General features: G+C 38.1%; 2 protein-coding genes across 5 annotated transcripts; one reads left to right on the forward strand and one right to left on the reverse strand.

Moving 5' to 3' along the window:
* Positions 1 to 6,959: 6,959 nt before the first annotated feature.
* LOC132068751 (pollen receptor-like kinase 3) lies at positions 6,960 to 9,437 on the forward strand. Its single transcript, XM_059462443.1, has 2 exons — positions 6,960 to 8,353; positions 8,869 to 9,437. The coding sequence occupies exons 1-2, from the start codon at positions 7,081 to 7,083 to the stop codon at positions 9,435 to 9,437; spliced, it is 1,842 nt and encodes a 613-aa protein (XP_059318426.1). The 5' UTR covers positions 6,960 to 7,080.
* On the reverse strand, positions 8,371 to 12,444 carry LOC132068752 (protein NEGATIVE GRAVITROPIC RESPONSE OF ROOTS-like). Of its 4 annotated transcripts, none has more exons than XR_009417493.1 (4): positions 12,302 to 12,444; positions 11,506 to 12,032; positions 10,477 to 10,962; positions 8,371 to 10,395 (listed from the first exon to the last, which is right to left on the reverse strand). XR_009417493.1 is itself a non-coding variant. In XM_059462444.1 (3 exons), the coding sequence occupies exons 2-3, from the start codon at positions 12,025 to 12,027 to the stop codon at positions 10,771 to 10,773; spliced, it is 714 nt and encodes a 237-aa protein (XP_059318427.1). In that variant the 5' UTR covers positions 12,028 to 12,032; positions 12,302 to 12,444; the 3' UTR covers positions 8,372 to 10,770. The 4 variants fall into 4 exon arrangements, 2 of the variants coding, with proteins under 2 accessions (XP_059318427.1, XP_059318428.1); XR_009417494.1 differs by having other exon boundaries at positions 8,371 to 9,658; positions 10,418 to 10,962; XM_059462444.1 differs by having other exon boundaries at positions 8,372 to 10,962.
* Positions 12,445 to 13,635: the final 1,191 nt, after the last annotated feature.

Raw genomic sequence — 13,635 nt, forward strand, 5'->3', positions numbered from 1 at the left:
GGATACTTCAAACAGTTCAATCAATAAATTCAGATCCAAGTACACGTCATTGCCTAAGTAAGCAGTTAATCCAAAATGTGCCAAGTCTGAATATATCAAGTCTGAATCTAACACCACAAGTATAACACCAACATCTCAAAATCAAATCATAATGCAATGCAATAGTGCAAATGCGGCATACACATGTACTCCGGACGAAAATATAGACGTTTCGGTAGCACAACCCAGCGTGACTCGCGAAGTCTAAGTTCCACTAGTCCCAAATCTTTGCCCCGTACGTACACAGACTCCCGAATCTTTTTTGCCCTCGGGGTTCTCGCGGCACCACCCCGGGGACCCGCGGAGTCCATGCACTAACACGATTTCAGAATAGATCATCGGACATCGGCCATCTGGCAATCACTCAAGTAAAAGAATTTATCAAATTTCAATTTCACTAGATCAACGATACCATATCATCACCGGGTATCGGCCATGCATCATGAATGAGTCGGAATACGTGCAATGCATGTATTAACATCAACAATCAGGTTTAATATCACAAGTACCAACAATAGAGTACACTAACAATGTATCATATCATAATACCAACAGTGGGTATGCCAATAATGTATCCGAATCACAAATACTAACAGTGGGTATGCCAATAATGTATCTGAATCACAAATACCAACAGTGGGTATGCCAACATTATATCCGAATCACAAATACCAATAGTGGGTATGCAAACAATATTGTAATCAAGACAATACCAGAATCCAATATTTATCAACAACTCGTGGCATCAAGCAGGCAAAATAGAACAATCAACACAAAACACTGCAAGGTGGCTAATTCCCAACACGCAACAAGTTAATAAAATCGATATACATTATTACCACTTCCCTAAGTCAGCCTATTAGCTTAGAACAAATAATCTCACCCTACACTCACGATCATTCGTCACAACCCAATCTAGAAATCAGTCACAATCTTTGGTGCATTTTATCTTCCATTTATCAACTAGATTCACTATTAATGGTATAACACAATTAATCACATATTACGGAATTACCCATCGTGAGACACAGATAAATTATGTACCATCCACTACTCCCAAGTCACATAAAATCCACCAATATTCAAGAAACCACACCAAACAACCTAAGGAGTCTACAGGCCACAAGCCCGAACACACAAATCCCACAACAATACCACCCTGATGTTTCATCCCAAATCTCAAATTCCTACACATGCATTCTCCGTTCCTTCTAATACACGAATATATGAAACTAAGCGGAATCTATAGAAAGGGAAGCCATAACCTACTCAGCAGGCCGAACAGTGCCACGAACCCACCTGCATTGCCTTGTCTTTCGAAGCGTCTCGAATAATCGAGCCTATCACATCGCGTATGAATGTATGTAAACCATGAATAATGATACCAATATTGGCTACTTTCTATTCGGGTCAAATTTCAGATCTTAATTTAGAAAAAACGGGTCTCAAGGGCAAAACGGGAATTTTATGACCAAAATACCAAATTCAATACTAAAAGGTCAAAACCCATTACTTTAATCATAGGAATACTCAATTAATTCTCAAAATCATCATTTATATGAAAACTACCAAATTTGGGTCTATCAACCCTAACTTTGATTCAACAATTTCAACTCTAGGATGGAAGATTAATGATTAACAAGCCTAGATATGACATTATCTAGCATGAACAACAACAATTTCATCATTAAACATCATATAAGAATCAATTTTATTTGTAACTTTCTTCACATGAAACCCATAAAAACCCTCTTTGATTCTAGTCATTACAAAGTTGAAATCATGTTTAGAAGATCATAATGGATAGATATAAGGTTAGGACACTTACCCTGGAAGAAAATGGCTCTCTAGACCTTCAAGTCACCTCCAAGAGTGTTTCACGAGTTTTAGAAGTTATGGGAAATGTATAAGGGTTTTAGGAGGTTTTTAAATTGAAAATCTGGCCCGTCGACCGCTCCAGCGGCTCGGCCGGTCTAAACACCGCCACCGTTCCGGCGGCTCGCCGGTCTTTGCGGCCACGGCCTCCCGGTGGTTCGGCCAGCGCTCCAGCAGTTTGGCCTCGCTTTCGCTCCCGCGTCGTGCGCGCACCAGACACCAGATTTTTCTGGTTTCTTCCAAACTTGAAATTGACCCTTAGAACCATCCCGAAACCTCCCGGACATAAACCAAATATGCAAATATACATAAAAACGCGCTGTGAATGCCATCTTAGCCTCGAATTTCCCATCAAAGGTCTCGTTGACCGAGTCAAATCCCGATACCTCAAAACTAACTTTCCAACCCAGGTCCCAAAATGCACCCGAGTGCATTGGGAACAGAAACGAATATGCACACATGTTCTAAACGATCATCCGGACCTCTCAGAATCAACGGATTTCTGAAAAAGGTCCGTTTACTCAAAAGTCAACTTTGAGTCAACTCATTTTTGCTTAAAGCCCAATTTCTCTAGAAAACATTATAAAGCCCGCAACGATGCCTAGGAAGTTATGCCAACTATCTCCTCGGGTCAAAATTATTCTAAAGAGACTCAAGAACGGGTCAACGAGGGCAATAACGGAATAATCACGGTAATGACAAAACGGGTCGTTACAGTTTCCTATAGCTCCGTTCAGATCCATACTTAGAAAAGCATCTAGAAAGAAAGTAGTAAAACCTGTTGAGGAAACAACTGTGAAAGAAGAGAGTTAAGTCCTATCTAGGACACCTCACACTAGAAGCAAGAAAAGGCAGGCTGATGCCGAACTTGAAAAAGCCTTGCAAGCCAGTAGGAAGTTAAAACGTATAAGCACCAGAGTTGAGAGTGCGGCAGAAAGGCTGACCCACATGTAGAGAGCTCTAGAAGAAACAACAAGAAAAAAGAAAAGACTGGTGCACCACAAAGTCCCAACCATCTTTTTCAGAAGGATTTTATCAAAAAGGAAGTCTCAGACTAAGCTGAGAGATAAGCAGGATGATAGTGAGGAAGAAGTATACTCTGCTTGTGGGCATAGCGATAGTGATGAGATTGAAGCCCATGAGGAGATAACTGAGATGACAACTTGACAGCTGGATGGGCTATTCAGTTTAAATCAAAAAAGGTGTTGAGGGAACGAGTAGTTACTGGTCTTGAAGGCCCAAAGATGCCCACCCTACTAGAAAAAAAATTGCACTGTAGGGGTGGAATAACTTGTTTCTGCCTAGAGAATATGGAAGGAAGATGGAAAGGCAGCAGGTTACTGAGTTCTCCACCAATGCCACCTTTACAAACACTATACTGACCAGCACTGTGCTTGGAGTGCAGTTCACTCTCAATGCTCAAGTGTTGGGGGAAATGCTACATGTGCCTTCAGAAGGATGGGCACATTATATGAAGAGTGACTGGCCACCACTGAATGAAATGGCTATAGCCTTGGAAATTACTAGAAAAATCCAACAACCGAAATGTGGTAAGGTCCAAGAGAGTGCAGAAAAGAGAAATGGTAAAATTGCATCACCAGTACTTTGAGGTAGTTCACAAGATGATTACAAAGGAGTCAAGGCAGGAGTGAACTCAGTTATCTAGATATGAAATTAATGGAGTGGTTAGACACTGGTTCTCAGATGAATTTACCTAGCCTTATGCTTTAACATATGGCTAAAATTGCTTAACAAGCACTTGCATACGGATTCTACTGGCTGATATATTTGAGCACTTCCAAGTGCCAGTTAAGGTCTGGAAGTATTATACCTCAAAGTATTTTATCAAGATCATGGAACTGGTTGGCCAACCTGATCTAGATGAAGGAAATAAGGCTAAGCGACAAATCTTACAGGATCAAATTACATCCAAAGTGGCTGAGATTGCAGCTCATAAGGTTCAACATCAGCAAAATATGGATCATATTTATGTCAAGTATGATCTTGAGCAAAGGGAGTTGAATGCTCAGATTGTAAGTCTGCATGCGACATTAGATAAGGAGAGGGCAGACAACACCAGTTTATACAGGAACTAGTCAAATCCCTTACTGATGATCCCTTGTCTTCCTCCAAGACTTCCTCATAGTCTTCCTTAGCCTATCCATTCTTATGATTCCTAGTCCTTGTGGCTATCCAAATTCTTACCAGTGGGGTGTGGTTGACCTGTCTGTTTGCTATTTAAAGACTACGGTTCGATGATGCATATCTTCTAATGAAAATTGTTTTGCTCTCTTATACTTCTATGCTATTTCTGTGCTTAAAATATTCAAGAAGATATAAGTTGAGCTAATGTTTCTACTATACATATATGTGATAGCCTAGTGGCCATGAGTTTTATATTGCAAGTTCAAATTAATGCTTAACTGAACTAAGATGGCTTCTTAATGATGCCAAAAGGGGGAAGATGTACTGTGTAATGCTTATGACTCATATATGCTAACCTGGATTGATCTTAGTGTGATGTTCATTTTCTAGACCTGTGAGATGTTAGGAACAAGTTACACGGTTTCTTAAAAGCATGAGTTTGTCATCTTCAAAAAAGGGGAATTTGTTTGCATAAAGTTCATGATTGACAAAGTAACTGAACAAGACAAGTAAACCGGGTCTGCAAACATGTTCTATCGCAGATACAGGTGCAGTGGAAAGATCAGAGACTGTTGTAAGACAAAGGTTAAATGAAACCGGTCTATAGGCATGTTCCATCTCAAACACTAAAAAGATTTAGGGAAGCAAAACATGGTGCTTGAATCACGTCCAAGAACATGTTCCTGCTCAGAGTCCTAATGCGAGTAGGAATTTTGTTTTATGGTAAAGAATTAATGGACAAATTTGTAGGATTTCTTGCCATAATTATCAAGATACTTCAGACTCCTATAAGGACAACGAAGCCGCGTGAATACAAAAATCCCAAGTCAACTCAGACAGGTATCATTTGGTTCAATTTGGGAGAAAGTTTCATTTTAGAAATCTCGGTATTTAATTATTGGGATTAATTGTTCATTTTGGAAAAATGTGCTCTGATTGTCGATCAGAAGATTTCATTGGATTTGAAATATTATTTGAGTTGTAGAAATTGATGGAACTAATTTAAAAGTTCATTTGGTTGGTTTTAGGCAATTAAGTCAGTTTTAGTATTTAATATGCCTATTTATGGTGAAAAGAAGGTCACGGAAACAAATAAGACTTGGATTGGAATTTTTTTTGGTTCCATTAGCTTTGTATGATTATTTGTGACTCGTAGAAACTTTCGAAATTGAATTTGGACTTCATTTGGTCAAGTTTAGGTGTTTGAATCGTTGGCATAAGTCGAACACCTACGACACTTTGATGTACCATTATATCCTTTTGATGTTGGAATTGAGTTTTGATTGTTGGGATAGATGTGTATCGAAATTTTTGAACTTTAGCAACTTTAATTGTCGAACTCCGATGTAGTATGAGGGATTTATGATTGTTTTAGTGCGGACAGCTGTTGCTGGTGTCTGGTGAGCTCGCAAATGCAAACTTTTGGTCGCAAAAGCGAAATCTGGTCACAAATGCCACATTCTGGTCGCAAATGTGAAGACCTTTGTGTATAAAATTTCAGACTTCGTCTATCTAGTACTTTCATCATATCTTGAGTTCTAGAGCTCCGTTTGAGGTGATTTTCGCGGCGTTGTTCTGGGCAGTAGAGTCGGACGGTACAGTGAGTATCTCATAGTTCGATGGTAAAGTTGTGCAAGGTTAGTGGTCACAATCCGAAAGGGAAGGACCTCAGCCGGTACAGTGACAGGTATATGGACCTCGCAAGTCCCCCATTGGTCATGAGTAGACGGAATGACCGCTAGCATGAGTGTACCAGGTGTGATATTGGCCAATGCATTACATCCACGCATTGATATCTTAGTGTGATTTGTCTCTATTTTCCTTATGGGAATTGTTCTTACCTATCTTAGTGTATGTGCTTACCTATCTTAGTGTGCAATATGATCTAAAGGGGTATAGTTGGTGAAGCTAAGTTTAATTGGTGTATTGAGTGATTAACTTCAATCTTTACAATTTGTATATGTGTTTCCCTTCGCTGTCGGCCTATGATACCTATGAGTACTCGTGGTAGTTTTAATACTACACTTGCTGCACTTTCTTTGGGTGCAGATACTGATCCTTGTTCCAGTTCTAGGTCTCGTGGTTGATTCCCTAGGTGTTTCTTTGGAGTCTTCAAGGTGAGCCATCAGTTCTATCCAGTGGCGGACCCAGGATTTTGAGTTCGGGGGTGCTCTATCCCAAGATTTTGAGTTCGGGGGTGCTCTATTAACTATTTATATCTGTTACCTTTATACTTTTTATCTGTTTCCTTTATATTTTCTATACAGTTATACACTCCGTGATTGAGTTTAATGGGTGCTGGAACACCCAAAATTTGTTAATGGGTCCGCCCCTGGTTCTATCAGAAACCCTGGATCTTCCTCTATCTTACTTTCGGCTTGTGTTTCTTTCAAGACTGTTGTATTATTCAGTATTCAAAGAGTTGTATTAAGTATTTAGATGCTCTTGTGTTAGACCAGGTTCTGCGGGAATTGTAAAGAGTAAGTATTTTCCGTACTTATGTATATTATTAAGGATGTTTAGTAGTATTCTTGATGCATTTAACTTCCCCATTTCCTTTCTTTAAATGATGAATAATATGGGGATGGTTCGCCTACCGTGGGATAGTGTAGGTGCCATCATGATCCGTGAATGGGTCGTGAAACTAATAATCCCCCATAATCATCTTGAAGTTTGGGATAAGTTATCAGATCTTTGTGTTTTATGCTTCTGTCAATGCTTATAACATAAGATAAAAAGAAATCATTAATTCATAATGTTATTGTTGATATTGTCAAATTTTCCCTATTTAGCGAGAAAGCCTCTTCACCATAGGCTATGTCAATGCAAGGTGTACCTCTCTTTCAATCCAACATTCTGATCTGTTTTCAGACAACATTCTGTCTGGCACAAATCTTTGTCAAATTTCACCATCCACCTTAATCTCCCCAAAAAAACAACACACCATGACACACCTCCCGAGAAAAGAATCAGAGACATTCTCTCTCTCTCTGGAGAGCGGCTCATTGTTTCTCCACAAAAATGGCCGCTGTCCTCTTCCACCTTATTTCCTTATTTGTTTTCCTCCTTTTTCTATCTCATCCAACTCCTTGTGTTTCCATTGGAGATGATGAGGTTCTTCTTGAATTTAAAGAACTGTTATTAAATACCTCAGGTCTTGATTCCTCTTGGAAAAAGGGTACAAATCCTTGTGACAATAATAAGAAATGGGCTGGTGTTATATGTGACAAAAATGTTATCCAAGGCCTACTTCTTGGTGGGGTTGGCCTCTCAGGGGATCTTGATGTTGATGTATTAGGTAGTCTTCAAGGCCTTAGAGTTCTTAATCTTGCAAACAACTCTTTCTCAGGATCTATTCCTGAATTTTTTAGGCTTGGCGCTCTCAAGTCTCTATTCATTGATGGGAACCAGTTTAAAGGAGAGATCCCTGGAGATTTCTTCTCCAAAATGTTGTCTCTCAGGAGAGTATGGTTTTCGCGTAACAAGTTTTCAGGGAAAATTCCTGATTCTTTAGCCAGTTTAAAATATCTTTCAGAACTTCACCTGGAAAACAATGAATTCTCAGGACCTATTCCATCTTTATCACAGGGTAGTCTGACATCTATCAACCTGTCAAACAATAAATTACAAGGTGGAATCCCGCAAAGTTTGTCAAAGTTTGGATCGGACCCTTTTCAAGGAAATCAAGAGCTATGTGGACAACAAGTAGGGAGGGAGTGCAACGCTGCGACGTCCGGGGAAAAGCCTGAAGGTTCCAGCACAAAATGGATAATTATAGGCTTAGTGGTCTTTGTGTTGTTGGTGGCTATATTCTTTAGGGCAAAACGCAAGGATGATCACTTTGAAAAGCTTGAAAAAGAGAACCTTGATGAGGCTGTGAAGGTGCACATTCCAAGTTCAAACAAGAGAAGCATGAGCACACACACCTCTATGCGATCCTCAAGGAGGGGACGTTCACGAAGTGGCAGTGATATGGGCGATCTAGTGGTGGTAAATGAAGAAAGAGGTATATTTGGTTTGCCTGATTTGATGAAGGCAGCAGCTGAAGTCCTTGGGAATGGAGGATTGGGGTCCGCTTACAAGGCAGTATTGGGAAATGGAGTGTCCGTCGTGGTGAAGAGGTTGAGGGAGACGAATAAATTGAATAAGGAAACTTTTGATATAGAGATCAGGCGACTTGCCAAGTTAAGGCACAGGAATATATTGCAACCATTAGCATACCATTACAGGAAAGAGGAGAAGCTGGTGGTGTCTGAATACATTCCCAAAGGCAGCTTGTTGTATCTGTTACATGGTATGTATATTTCTTTTTTGGCTCTGTCATGTTGAATGGTTAAGGAGTCCATTAAAACAGCCCATACTGACAATATGCTAGCTTTTTCTTTCTTTCTTTTTAATGTGCATATGGGATATCATTTATGTTTATCAAATAGTCTGCTGATATTCTTAAACAATTTCCCTTGAAACGACTTTTTTAAAGTCTCGGGATTACATAATTCATAAAAATGCTCTTAGATAGCCCAAAACATTTCCATTCTTGTCATTGACCCTCACCCCAACAAAAAAAATAAAAAATAATAGAAAGAGTGCAAGTTTACATGTTTGAACAATTTATGAAACAGTGCAACTTTAGAGTGTTGAATAATTACAGTTGCTTCTGAAGTTCCAAAATTGGTCCCTAATATGCCTGGAAGTAATATTCACAATATATATTTAAGTATTTAACATGCCGATTTGGGAGCTGCTTCTTTAATATAAACTCTTAATGTTTTTTATTTTATCTTGTGAGATGTCATCTAAAATTCTCAGGTGATCGGGGGATAGCACATGCTCAGCTAAATTGGCCTACTCGCGTTAAAATCATCCAGGGAGTTGCCAGTGGAATGAAATTTCTTCATTCAGAGTTTGCATCATATGATGTGCCTCATGGGAACCTTAAGTCTAGCAACATTCTTCTTACTGCAAATAATGAACCACTTCTCACAGATTATGCCTTTTACCCACTACTCAACAATTCGCAAGCTCTCCAATCTCTTTTTGCTTATAAATCCCCAGAAGCCATACTAAACCAACAAATCTCTCCAAAAAGTGATGTCTATTGTCTTGGAATCATAATTCTTGAAATCCTTACCGGGAAATTCCCGTCACAATATCTCAGCAACCAAAAGTGTGGAACTGATGTTGTGCAATGGGCGCGGTCAGCAATTGAAGAGAATAGAGCATCAGAATTGATTGATCCACAGATAGCAACAGCAAAGGATTCCCTTGAAATGATGGAGAAGTTTCTTCATATAGGAGCTGCATGCACTGAGAGCGACCATGATAAGAGAATCGACATGAAGGAAGCCATAAGGAGGATAGAAGAGATACAAATTTAACTTAGCAATTGGTTAGCCCAGGAGGTTCAATTTATGGTAGGGAGAAAAAAAGGGTACAAAAAGCTGTTTTGAGTTCTCCAACTAATGATCAACGCATGAGCTCTACGCAGCAGAATCTTATGAAGGCATGTTACAAAGGAATGTGGCACTTTCAACTCCCTGAGATGAATGCTGCCTACAGTTCATTTGTTGCAGCGAAGCCTCGAACCCAAAAGGATTTTCTGTAAAAGTAAAAAATTAAGACCTCTAGATAAACAAAACTCAGATATAGGAGCACGAAGGAGCTTTCGTTACACGTTTTATATGTTACATGGACCCTTCCTTTGCTTTCACTTGCATTTTTGAACTGGTGTGACATGGGCGCGGATTTTTCAACATGCACTAAATGTTAGTAGAAAAATGAAAGTACCCATATGAAAAATTATACACACACTCGGATCTGATGCATTATCATTCTTGAGACCATGTAATATAATGCATTTTCAACTTTTTCTCTCTATAGTTCATTGTTTTCAGATTACCATTGCAGATACTCTCGATGTACAGCTTCTGTCTTATACTTCCATACAATATATATCTATGAGTTAAATAGAACATGGACGGAAGGCCTGTTAAAATAACACTAGTGACTAGACCAACAGTAAATGTAAAGACTACCATCTCTGCTGCATCAAAAAAGCCCACCCTTTATTAGATCTGCTAAATATTCAATTTAAAAGTACACCCTTTATTTTTCTCTCCTCTTGAAAAAACTTCAGCATGAAGTGTGCCGAGTCCCATAAACGTACAACCATGGCAAAAGCATAAGCTATGGCAAAAATCTCAGTGAATGAAAGTTTATTCTTGTCACTGGATGGTGCCTGTCAACTCTTCCATATCATGCAGTGGCAAATTATTCACATATACCAAAATCTTAGAAGAAGTGGAGTTTGTCGAGCCAAAAGGAACAGAATTGAATCTGCAAAAAGTTATAAACTCACGGTGAGAAGTTTGGACGAGTAATGACCGATGAGATGCAACTTATCTAGTTTAGTGTTACCTCATCTTTCCAAGAAATGGCTGTGGAAGAGGTCAATTATATCTCTAGTGCAATGAATGCAAACACAAGAAATGAACAAAGTTAACATCATCAAACAATTGTTGGCCACAAGTAAAAGGTTTCATGTATTTAGGTGTTTATCAATGCACAAAAGGTTCTTGCAAGTCCTTGTTTATTTGAAGTATTTAGTAGAAAAAGGAATTACACCCTGATTAAACTTACATTCAGAATCTGATTTTGTCCTAAGATCTTCTTGCATGCCTAGTCATGTTAATGTAAAGAGTAAATGAAGAGTTAGGGTTCATAATAAAACTTACATTCAGAATCAGAGTTGTCCCATTTGTTTCTGTCCTTCACACTTTCAAATTCTTCATCTTCACCATCAGTTTCAAGCACATTTCGTTTGTCCAAGTACTTCTTTTTCATGGTAGCCCTTGTACTGGATGCTTGTGGAACTATCTTTTTGTGCAGGATAGCCCTCAGAATCTGCAGATAGCATAATCTGTCAAGTTTAAAATAAAATCACATACTAGAATCTGCATAAGAACAGTGGATCAATAAAAGTTTTTACATGAATAGATGGGGTCTCTCCCAAAATATGTAAATGAAAGATCAATGTTACACAGCCAAAATTTAAAGATCAATATTACACAGCGAAAATTTAAAGCAACTATAAGTACAATAGTAAACAAGAACTAAATTTCTAATCTCTAGGATTTGTTATTCTTGCATAAGCATCATAGGTTTCTCTTTCAGCCTCGTCTATGCTTACGATTGAATCAGTGTCTAATTTAAATATAGGATCCAACAGGATTCTTGGATGAAACATGCTTGACCCATTAAAGCTTTTTGTGGGAGTAGGTTGTTTTGGTAATTAATAGTCCTAGGTGGTACATAAAATATAGTTTAATTATGACTGTAACTTTACCCAGCCAATACTGATTGAGGACATTGTTCAAAATGGTGCAAATTCTGTAAACATGATAAGAAATAAGAAAACTAGAAAAGGGAACACTAGAGTGTGCAAACCTTCTCCAATCTTAATTTCTCAAACTTTGACTGTGAAATGGGATCTCTCAAGAGAGGAGGTGGAGGGGCTGTGAGTCCACCTCTGTAGAGAAATGCCTTCTTGAGGAAATAAGACGCTGATTTTTTGCCAATAATGCCACTGGTTGTGTTTTCCAATTGAGCTTCTTGTCCTTTGCCACATGCAACACTGTAACTGTGCTTGAGATGACTCTCTTTATTTCCTGAACCTTTTCTATCATCTTCTAAGTTTTGTAAGCAGTCAAAGAATTTCTCGAGATCCTTCGTTGAACCCTTAGACAAATCAGGGGAAGTAGAAGGAATTTGTTCACAAAGAAGTAGCTTAAATTCTTTATGAAGTTCTCCAACTTCTTCAGGTGTAAGTTCTTCTAGATGATCAGAATGTGAAGACTGATGATTCAATTTCCCTGGATCTTTCAGACTCTGATTATTTCCAAATGTCCCAATAGCTAGAAGCTCAATAGGCCAGTCACTGAATTCTTCTTTACAGGGTTGATGTAACATATGATCTGTTGGAAGGAGAAAGCAATTAGAAACACATGAAGGATCAAAACAAATGAATATAACACCCCAGCCCCATTACGAGGTGATTTCTCAGATAGTTACTCAACTAACCGTTATTATCTCAGAAGACTCGTTAAAGGAAATTTGAATCAAGAAGAAATGTGACTTTGTGAGATAATAACTATCAATTGAGTGAACGAAACACACCCCCACCCGCCCTCCCACACCCCCCCCCCCCCCCCCAAAAGAAATAAAGTTAATCACGAATGCTTACTAGTAACTGTCACTGACTTTTGTTTGTTGGCGCCTTCTTTTCCGTTTATCTTGCTTTGGAACCAACTAAAGATCTACAATCAACACAAATGCTATATTATTCACTAGGTAAAGCATAAAATCATCATTCTTTACTATGCAAGTGTTAATTTTGTCCGACTTACCTTCATTAGCGAAGAAGTATAGACTTGTGACTATGGAAGGTGGGTACGCTGATAAGGACGGGCTTGAAGGAATGTTTGTTTGAACACAAGTTCCGTAAGCAACAGGAAGCTGAGCTTCTTGACTTTTATAATTAGATGGGATAGTACAAATTTCCATATTCATTGCCAAGCTGGAAGCACTGGTTCAATTTCCCACACGGCCGCACATGCCGACTTTTTTATGTCTTTTTACGTATCATATTCTTCTTCTTTAAGGAGTGTTAATAATTATGGGTCATTTGGTTGCTGGTTAGAATTATACAAGTGTTAGTAATGAAGGGATTAGTTATGAGGTAATTTATGAAGTATTATTTTATGCACACATTAGTTATGTAGGGTTCAGTTATTCCATCTTCTATCTTGCATAAAGTTATATATAGATTCTCTTATAACTTATACATGTATTTAGTTATCTTAGGTTTCTAAATTGCAAACCAATATGAGTGTGTTAAATTTTATACATAGCAAAAGATCGAATGCTACCAAACATGGTACTATTACTTAGTTCCTAACCACCAACCAAACGACCCCTAACGGATAAGAGATATGAACCATTTTAATGCACTATTATCATCATCATATCATATCATATAATATAATATAATACTAAAAGTGGGAAGCTCCAATTGTCAAAATTGAATTACCAAAATGTCCATTAAGAATTAAACGACAATTCTACCCTGCAGTTTAGAATAATCCTTTTAACTTTTTGTATAAAAATGTAAATAATAATAAAATTGAGCACATTCATTTTATGTGCAAATCTAAGACATTTACTCATCTTACGTTATTTCTCATCCTGATTCATTGCCTTTGCAAGAAAATTTAAGTGGGATCATTACTCAATTGTGAGTCATAATTATTAGCAAATCTCTTCCACTACTCAATATGGATGTACAAGTAGAATACATAACGTATCTTCCTTTAGAAATTTGTGATATATTTTTGTATCCTGACCATATTCACGTAATGTTGTGCATTAAGTTGGATAGTAAATTTTTAATTGATTAAATGAAGGTAGTTACTTATTCATATGGTAATTATTCATATGGGCTTCTTTCTTGACCATTTAACTTCTTGTTAGACGTTTATATTTACTATAGTTCATAGAAAAGCTCTTTTGTCAGATTGA

Source organism: Lycium ferocissimum, chromosome 8 (assembly GCF_029784015.1).
Source record: "Lycium ferocissimum isolate CSIRO_LF1 chromosome 8, AGI_CSIRO_Lferr_CH_V1, whole genome shotgun sequence".
Classification (NCBI taxonomy): domain Eukaryota; kingdom Viridiplantae; phylum Streptophyta; class Magnoliopsida; order Solanales; family Solanaceae; genus Lycium; species Lycium ferocissimum.